The 10,090-nt window shown below is 35.5% G+C and overlaps 1 protein-coding gene across 1 annotated transcript; it reads right to left on the reverse strand.

Annotated features, from left to right (window-relative positions):
• Positions 1 to 46: 46 nt before the first annotated feature.
• Positions 47 to 2,279, reverse strand: LOC107929326 (putative glucuronosyltransferase PGSIP8). The gene is made up of 5 exons (XM_016860713.2): positions 1,685 to 2,279; positions 1,286 to 1,532; positions 1,014 to 1,215; positions 767 to 914; positions 47 to 667 (listed from the first exon to the last, which is right to left on the reverse strand). The coding sequence occupies exons 1-5, from the start codon at positions 1,924 to 1,926 to the stop codon at positions 163 to 165; spliced, it is 1,344 nt and encodes a 447-aa protein (XP_016716202.1). The 5' UTR covers positions 1,927 to 2,279; the 3' UTR covers positions 47 to 162.
• Between the last annotated feature and the right edge of the window lie 7,811 nt (positions 2,280 to 10,090).

Consider the following 10,090-nt stretch of genomic DNA (forward strand, 5'->3'; position numbering starts at 1 on the left):
TTTGTTGATGATTCATGAAAATGGGCATGCTATATAGGCTGTGGTGGGAAAATCAAAGCCCTTATAAATTCTTATAATTTTAATAATGGACAAATAGGGAAATGTTGGTGGTCCTACGCTCAGGTTAAAATAAAGACAACTTTCAAGTGTACCTAAGATTCTTCACCCAATTTTGGGAAAATTTGTTCTCTTTTCAAGTGAGACCTGAAGTCGTGCCGTAACCTTAACCATTGAACCCCAAGCAATAAGGGCATAACAAAATGCATAGCCGAAAACAGCTAAAGCTCTTGTAACTCCATAGGGGTACCAAGGACATGCCATCACCAAAAGTGACCCCAGAACCCGTATCAAAGGAACCAAAATTGGAACCACTGGCAGCAAAAATGAATTAATTGCTACAGATGAAAGAGTAACCGAGCCAAGGAAATACAATGTCCACCCTACTAATGGATGAATTGTACGAGGAATGATGGCGAAGGGAACTATATAGGCTGCAATAATTGACCATATTGCTATAAACTTCGGGCCTGTTTGCATCAAAGATGAGCTTTTATCTGTATTCCGGTACCACAGCTTGGAGATGCTGGGGCGAGCTAGACGTGTCATCGTGATGATTCCGAGAAAGATTACCGATGGGATCATCACAATGGGCATTTCAGCTGCATACCTGTATCGTACAAGATCATGAAACTCAAAGCAATCGTTCGATGGCTGTATAGGCTTTATTTATCTATCAGTGTTTCACTAGTTTTACATATTATCTTACCCTAGAGTTTGACGACGATTTTCATGCCATTGAATGCCTAAGGAAAGGACAGGCCAAGACCACCAATACCATGGCTTCAACCATGGAGCACCAGGAAAAGTGATCACGCTGTTAGGTCCACATGGTACTCTCCAACCAAGTTTAAGATCTGGATATCATTAAAAATGAAAATCACCGATATCATTTGAGGTTAGATTTGTAGCTCAAGTCAAAGCATTATAGATTAGACCATCACTATTTTAGTCACAGTAATAGGAGGCATCCATTTGATAGCCCATGGGAAGTCTGTAGTGCCCATCTAAGGTGGTGCCATTTAGGTGGGGATAGAACTTTGGCTGGTCCAGCAAGTCAGGGAAGTAGGCACCAGTAAACCCCTGGTCTGCACCATCAGGGTTTGCTTTACCAGTTTCCAGTTGATGAATCATGTCTTTGAATACCTCCAACGATGGCTGCACATGAAATACTTTTTAGAACCCAAAGCTGCTTTTATGGAATTTAGTTGAAAATTTAAATTACTACCTGCAACACAAAGAGGCCAGTATGAAAGATGCAGGGGTTAATGAAGACAGCACAAAACTGGCCACATTGGAACAACTCATCAGTTTTGTGGAGGAAGAGATTGTCAGCATCTAGCATGACAACTCCGTCATAGTCCACTAATCTCCATGCATATAATTTGTTCAGTGTTAACTTGAATCTCTGTTGACCCTTGTAAGGGTTATTAACGTTCTCCACTCTCAGCACCTTTGCCCCATCTTCTTCTTCTCTACAGAAACACAACAAAAACAGAACCTGTAATCAACTTTTTTTCATTATAATAAGGAACACTGTTTGAACTAAATATGTTGTTCTATTATTTGAACTAAACATGTTGTTGAAAAATAGACAAGTAAGAAGCAAAAAGTTAGGCAGAGTTACAGAGCACGAAGCCAGCGGAGGGGAGCGTCAAGGGAGGCAATGACGATGAGATCAGCGTCCACTTGGAGCCTAATAAGCGATCTGATCAACACACGTGTTGCCACGTAGAACTCATAGTCTCTGGGTCTCCCCATGTACACCGTTGCATAAGCGTTACGGTGCTCCTTATTCTTATGTTTCAGATTAACCCCATAGAAGGCCGTGGCCTGCACCACCCCCACCATCACTACCATCACTCTCATTAATCCAACCACCTCTTTTCCTCTCACCCCGCTCCAACCCAGTCTTTTCTCTGCCTTCCTATGCTGTGGTTTACAAATTTTCTTTTCTTTTTTAACAAAAAAAAAAATAAGAAGAGAAAAAGAGTAGATATAACAGAGAAGGTAAGCTCAAAGCATGTAGAAATGGAAGAGAATAAAAGGCAGTAGGATTATTATAGGGAGGGAGGAAGCAGAGAAGGTAAGCTGCAAGTTGGCATTAAATTTGAAGCTTTATTTGGTTGTAAATACAAAAATGTTGGGAGGTTTTAAGCGATCTCAAGGTCAGACTCAAGAGAACATATTTAGAAATAAAGATAATATGTAAAGAGTTTCAACCAGGGGCGGAGCTGCGGAGAAAGGTAGCTTCTCGCCTCCATTAATTTATAGTATCTTGAAAACAATGCAAAACTATATTTATTGGTTAAAATTTGTCACAAGTCCCTCTATTCTTCACAAATTTGAAATTAATTCAGTCCCTTTACTTTTTATTTCAAGCAATTTAATCATTTTACTTTTTAGATTTTAAAATTTAGATTCAATAATTATTTTTTTGGTAAAGAAATATGAAAATCACTCACAAAGATCAGTTTCACTATAAACAAGTTGCCCATCAATCCGAAATTGCTCAATGATTTATGTCGAGATCTCCTAGAACCTTATAAGACCATACCGGAATTTTTGCATTACACCAGCCAAAGTATGAGCTATAGCATTGGCTTGTTATGGAACCTTTGTATCTCTTTTACAAAATTATTGTATCTAATATATATCATACAAAATTAAAGAAAAAAGAAAGAAGAAGAAAAAACTTTGGATTGTATAAGTAAGAGAGGTGTGGTGTTTATCTTTTCTCTCTCCCTTTAATGTAGTCAAAATACATAAGTATGAGTAATAAAAAATTGTCTTTAATTAACATTAATTCCGAATTTAGTTTCTGAAAAGTCCTACCTCTTGTATATGATGGATCCATTTTTATTTATGTCATCTTTTGGAATTCATACCTCAAATATGGGTTTATATTTCATTTGCTACATAAATTGTATTAGTAAATCAATATAATATTTATTTAAATTAATAAAGAAATATTAATTTTTCAAATTCATAAATTTTTAAATAATTTTAAATTGCATTTAATAAATCAATGATTTTTGAAATCCAAATATATTAGTTCTCCAAATAAGGGCGCCCCACCATGCCTCTCTTTTAGATGTTTTTGATAATTAAGGAAAGATTAAGATCGAATTTAAATTCTTATGCCTGTAATATAATATTCTTATCACTAGGTCAAAAAATTGTTGACAAGATCGATAATGAAAACGGTATAATTCCATAATTTAAACGAATGATCGTTAGGGTAAACTATATAAATGGTCACCTAACTATTAAAAAATTTCCTTTTAGGTCATTCGACTTTAAAAAATTACAAAAATCATTTTGTTTTACTTTATTTTAATTCAAAACCGTTCAAATACTAACAATTTGCTGAATCATCAATAAACTTCATGACATGTATTTTCTTAATCATGAATTTTTTCCACATAATTTCCATCTCATTTTATAATTAATATAAAACAACTAATTTTTAAAGCACTAAACATATACATCTCAAATCAATTGTATTCTCCATCCCTCCATCCCAACAATCCCACCACCGTCTACACCGCAACCATCTTTCACGTCCAAACCACCAACCTATATTTTCTTCTTTTTCAAACCCCCAATTGAGGAGCCACCACAATTGGGTTTTGACTATCTTTTGCTGTTGGGGATGGAACAAAATTCAAACCCAAAACCATTATCTATAGATAAATATTAATTTAATATTAATATCTCAAAATATTATCTAGATAAATATTAAATTAAATTAAATATTAAATTTATTAAAATAATATTATCTTTGAAAAAGTTAATTTGAAATTAAGTTATCCGGTAGAGTCCCACTACGAGTCTAATTTTTCCACTTCTCTACCGTCGAAGAACCATCGCCGTCGATCATTTTCCAGTCGTCGGCTCGCTGCCGTCGCAGCCAACATGCTCGGTGGTGTTGTCGTCGGTGCCACTTCCCTCGACACCCCAAATCATCGCTATTTTGCCCGAACGGGCCTGGCCGGTTTGGTCCTAGGCCAGTGATCTCTCGATCGGTCCGATCCAACCATCGATTGGACCGTCGGCCTAGTTTCATTCATAAGTCCTGATTCAACTAGTTTTGGGTTTCGGTCTTAAGTTTTGGTTCTCGAGTTCTATTTTCGATTTTGGGTCCAATTTTCAAGTTCAATTACCAGCCAATTGTATGAGTTGAAAATTAATTTTAAAAATATCATATTTATTTTAATTAATTTGATTAATTTAATCGAATAAATCGACTCAATTATATTATTTCTAAAGTCGTAGAATTTTTTTATGAGCCAAATACAATCTAATCGAGCTTTTGTTGAGCTGGCGGAGGGACCAATCGAACATATACAACTAGGCTCGAGTAATCGCAATTATGTCCAGAAGTATCGTTCTGATAATTCACAATTTACTTAATCATTAAGTCAATCCACAAGAAGTACCATGACTAAAAACTATTTATTATATACTCTTTATGAAAGCAATTCATCCAATTGCTCTGTCTAATGACCTCGTAATATGAGTTACCCTCATATGATATTCTTGATTCCTTTGAGTTAAATTCGTTCACTCAATACAATCTTATTTTATCTCATTGTCATCATTGTGTCTTCTTAATGATTATTATGATCATTGTAAACTAAATGACTGTGATAAATTGCTCGTTCAAAAACAAGCAATCCATAACCGCGTTCCTTATTTATCAATCCACACAATGCTAATGAGAGGATATCGTTAACTCTTTAATCGAGCTATGAATTCTATTGTTGCTAGTAAAGTCTTGCCATACACAAGTTATGTACGCAAAATACCAACTATCGCCTCAATCATCTTTAGAGTATAAACCTCCACTTATATCAAAGCACATGAGTTACATATACATGCTTATTGACTAACTCAGGATTTAGGTAAGTCACACCATGAACGTCACAAGCGAATCAATTCACAAACGGACTCAGAATTAATTGAATTTAGGTCCAGTCCAATGTATCATTCTTCCAAGGAGTACATCTATATCTCCACCCGTGAAGCTAACTGCTCCGATAGCCAAGATTAGCCATCTCCCTAATTGGGGAAAGAGTTTGAGATGACATACTTAGATTCATACTTCATAGCATTAAAGAGCAATAAGATGAAGGAGGTTTTTTTTCACAATAAAATACGCTAATGAGATCCTAAGAAGTTTTCAATGAAATATTGTCAAGTTGTAAACGCATCGGTGAAGTTTGACATCAAATTAACCAAGGAAGGAGACCAAAAACCTATGAATGCAACTTATCATAAATTTAATGGGTTGTATTAAGTACTTGACATGTACTCGTCTTGGTATACTGTTTGGAGTTGGTTTAGTTAGCAGGTATGGAGAATCCAAAGACTTCTTACTTAAAGGTAGCTAGGAGAATTCTCAAATACATCAGAGGGATAGTTGATTATGGGTTACTATTTTCATCAAAAGAAGTTACAGAACTTGTTGGTTTTAGCGATAGAGACTGGGCCACAAGCTATGATGATCGCAATAGCACTACCAGGTTCATGTTCTACCTTGGTGGCATTGCATTCACTTGTCTTCAAAGAAGCAATCAATTGTTGCTTTATCAATTTGTGAAGCATGATGTATTGTTGCAATTTCTTGTATTTGTCATGCTATTTGGTTAAGAAGGCTATTTCATAAGGTTCATCATGAAAAGTCTAAGCATATTGATATTCGGTTTCATTTCATAAGGGAACATGTCAAAGCAAAAGAAGTTAACCAACTACTTCAAGTGAATTCTTGCAATCAAGTTGTTGATATATTTACAAAACCACTGAAAGCGGAAGTTTTTCGATACTTGAGAAAGTTGTACGGAGCTAAAGCTCATAAAGGAACAAGTTTAAGGGGGAAAATGTTGGAGTTTTAACTTGTACCTTCATTATTCAAAGTAGAAGTTTGAAGGACCTATCCTAAAAACAATATCAAATACCTTGTCTTTAAGTATTCATAACTGAAAATTCATAATATGAGTTTGAGCGCACTTAACTCTATATTTACTTCCGATTTAAGGATATATTTTCTTCCTATTTAAAGGATGAGAGGAGTTAGAACTAGAAGTAGGCTATAGCAACGTATAAACACAAAATTCAACACGTTTCTCATGAACTCGATGCAAAAGATACTAGAAATTAGATTTCTAGGAAGCAGTCTTAAACTCCCAAGGAAAAGATTACAGAAATAAAGTGGTTAACAAAGGATCAGAAAAACAAGAAAAGAAAGTATGGAATGAGGAAGCTCATCTAATGACGTTTAAGCGTAGTGAAGGCATGAAAAGAAGTAGTCTCAACAGATGCTGGTCACCTATCCTCCCATTGGCTACTATCCCGCAGTATCTGCAGAGCTTGCTAGTTGCTACCATATGCGGTTGCTGCTAAGAGCTGGTTCAATATCGAAGGCTAGCTATTTGACCCATCTGGGCCTAACGCCACGGTATATGTTATATAAGTTACAACCTTTACCAATAAGACTGAAATTGAAGGTAGTTTAAGTAGAAAGAATATGCCAAACCAGCTAAAAGAGTAGCCAAAAACCACCATCTGCAAAGCCATGTACACCTTATAGCTATATATACATATATTGTGTGTGTATAAAACTTGGGAAAGTTTTGGTTTTAGCTTTGATTTCATTACGATGACTGCTTTGTTAAATAACTTGTTTTACTAATTTAACTAATGCTTATTTACATACACTTAGGGCTTTGTTTTAACAATAAAAAAGAATATTTGGAACTGTCGAATAATTAAAAGATACTTTATTTATCTTTATAAGAGGTTCATCCAATATAAGGAAAAGTACAAAAAGTAAATAATCCAGTAGTTCAGGTCACAACTGGTTTTAACCATTTTCTGAAGAGAACTAATGGGGCTGTTTAAAGAAATCAACAGAAGCCGACAACATTTCTAACATATATATGATTTCATTAACCATGACAATGTAAGTCATGGGAAAGGCAGAAGAATCATGAACATCATTCTTCCTAAGGCATTAAATAAAATACAATACAAAGAAAACAAGTGAAAAATCTAGGTAGATATATATTCATACTCTCATGTTCACTCAGCCTAAATGAACATCTGTTTAAAGTGAAAGTACGGTGAGAGTATGGAAGCTATCCTCGTCGGAATCTGCCACCGGAGATCTTCTCACATGGGTTATTCGTTCGGAAACTAATCGAAGAGCTCGCTGCCATCGCTCACCATCGCCCGGAGATGGCTGACGGTCACCGCCAGCATCGAAAGCTATCTGACTCAACTGAAAAAAGAAGAGCCTGGTTGCATAAAGCATATCAATGTAAACTCGACGAACAATCCTGAATCTGAAGGCAAGTTTGACCACAAAAGGGCAAATGAAGCCTGCAAGTAAAGGAGCACTTATACTATGAGCGGGAGTTAAGAGGTGGAGTTTGGCTAATGCTACCAAGCAAATCCCCATGGAAGCTAGCGAATCAACTCACAACAAAAACAAGAAAAAAGAAGAGTCTCTACCTAATGAAATATTGACAAAATGTACCAGAGAGCAAGCTCAAAGTAAAACAATTTATGGCGGCTTTGTCCGTGCTGGAGTCGTGTGTTTTAAAACTTGTCTTTCCATGTATATATATTTTTTTCCTTTTTGTGCTTAAAGTTTTGAGATTGTAATAATTTATTTTGTATTTATATTTACAAAATTGACAAAAATAAAAATTAAGTAATATTGCTATTCTTTGCAGTATGGGTAAATTATGAATTTAATTTTTATAACTCTCTAATCTAAATTTAATGAGTATTTTAACTTAGAAATATGAAAGTATAATTTAACCTATAAAAAATATATAGTATTTATCTAATTTCTTTTATATCTTTGACTGACAAGATATTTATGTAGAAGTTTTTAATTAACCCTTGTTGAATAGTTCTTTTTACCTTATCCTTATAAAATAAAATGTTGGATGTAAATATTAGTTTTAAGTAGTAAACACCAATTATGATTGTATGAGTACAATTTTCGTTACCATACAATACATGCAGAACAGTAGATCATGCAGCAACTCGACTAGAAGCGTCCCCTAATTATTTATGTCACAAATATCTATTTGAATACATTTGAAACAGAAGTGGGGCCTGCTGGGAAATTTCCTTGAAGTTTCGGATGGTCCTCCCAGAGAATGATGTTTTCAGGCCTTTTTTGTATCAATGTGGGAATAATGCAGACGACATATATACATGTCTTTATATTATTAATTATATTTGTTGCTCAGCCAACCTAACCTCTGTGTGTCCTCGATTTCCGCCATTAATTCACCATATCCAGTTTTCACCACAAAAACATACACATTTGCTTGCTTAGTTTAGACTTTGAATGATTATCACCACATATTTTTCAATGCTGGTGAAACGTTGTCTGTAGCTTTGTTTTGGTGAATTACATACTATTGGGTCATGTATTAAGTTACTGAAACCAATTAATTGTAGCCCTAAAGCTCTGTGACTTTATCTATGGATGATCAGGTGACCATATCAACTTGGTGTGCGTGTCTTTTGGTGAAGAATTCTTTTAATTTTGGAATATGGTTTTCGTGATATATTTTTAACCCATATTCAAGTTTATCCTTTGACAAGAACAATGTCAGAATTTCGTATTAATGTACATAAGACAAATGATGGTTTCTTCTCAAGTGCCGATTACTTGGTTGTTTTTATGTTATTGAATATTCTTCAAATTACTAATATCTTGGCCTATTTGACTGTTGTTTTTTTTTCATTTTCCAATAAAATAAGGGTTGCATGGCCACCACACAATCGAGATAAACGAAGCCACACTCAGCTTACAGAAAGAGGCCACAAATGATCTTTACCAAAACCCTTACACACGACTTGGGAAAGGAGACCATAGACGGTATAGCAATGGCCTACATCAAATGACAAAGACTAAGATAAAAAGATTGAATTCAACAAGGTAGCCGCCTAGCCCCAAACAAGATAAAACTAAAACGGTCTTCGTTACTAAGCACTAGTAAGGTAGAGGGCGAAACCCATCAAGAACGAGCAATGGAGATGGTTGGAAACCACTCAACCATTGTAGCCTTTAAGTACGACATTAGACGTCCTAGATTGCTCCACCAACTCTGAGCGCTAGGAGGTAGGGGTTGTTTGAACATAGGCCCAACAATCCTGATGAGAAACCATCCATTCCTTCAAAAAAGAAAAAGGTTGAAAAACCAACGACAACAAAGGGGAGTCGTTGCTAGGGGTGGAGCTAAAAGGGGGGCTGGCAAGGTCCCCCTAAAATGGGAAATCTTACTTTTTACCTTATAAAATTCTAAGTTACTATAAGTAAAATTATATTTTGGTCTTCCAAAATTATAAAACTTTGATTTAGTCCTTTAAAAAAGCATAATGATAAATTTAGCACTCAATGATTACATCTTTTGTCATTTTGACCATTATTCTTTTTTTGAACTAAATTTAACCGTTAACCTTTCAAAAAGTCAAATTATTTTTGTAATACCCAAATTTTGCCCGGCCTAAACCCAAAAAAATAAAACCAAATTAAAAACAATATAAAAAAATATATGACAGCAGTCCATTTTTTTCTAAATGTCCATTACAAACAACGGGCCCAATGGCCCAATGGCCCAAACACTAGCCTAGCCCAAAGCCTAATCCAGCCCTAAATTAGCCCAAAACATTCCCCAAATGCCGAAACCCTAGCAGCCACAACGAGCCTATAGCGTCGCAGCCACCAGAGCCTTCCATCGCACGTGCGCCACCACCACGTGCCACGCCTCCACGTCCACTCCTCTGTACGCGCCACGCCCCCTGACACTATATGATGTACCTGCAAACGCAAACAAAAACACGGCAGAAAATGGAAACGAAGGATTTTTTCTTTTGATTTTGATTTTTATTTTCATTTTCAGGCTCAGTTGGTTTTCTTGATTAGTTTCTTTGGCCGAAAGAGGCTATAAGAACAAAAACCCCTTGTATCCCTCTTTTTGGGACACACATACTGAATAAAAAATCA

The sequence above is a fragment of the Gossypium hirsutum genome, chromosome D08 (genome assembly GCF_007990345.1).
Source record: "Gossypium hirsutum isolate 1008001.06 chromosome D08, Gossypium_hirsutum_v2.1, whole genome shotgun sequence".
In the NCBI taxonomy this organism is placed as follows: domain Eukaryota; kingdom Viridiplantae; phylum Streptophyta; class Magnoliopsida; order Malvales; family Malvaceae; genus Gossypium; species Gossypium hirsutum.

What these genes read in the sequence shown, in the direction of transcription:
- LOC107929326 (XM_016860713.2), bottom strand. Translation starts at nt 1,926, where the DNA reads ATGAGAGTGATGGTAGTGATGGTGGGGGTGGTGCAGGCCACGGCCTTC. An exon ending in CTGGCCTCTTTGTGTTGCAG is followed by an intron (nt 1,216 to 1,285) that starts GTAGTAATTTAA and finishes TTTCATGTGCAG; the next exon opens with CCATCGTTGGAGGTATTCAA. An exon ending in AATCGTCGTCAAACTCTAGG is followed by an intron (nt 668 to 766) that starts GTAAGATAATAT and finishes TGTACGATACAG; the next exon opens with GTATGCAGCTGAAATGCCCA.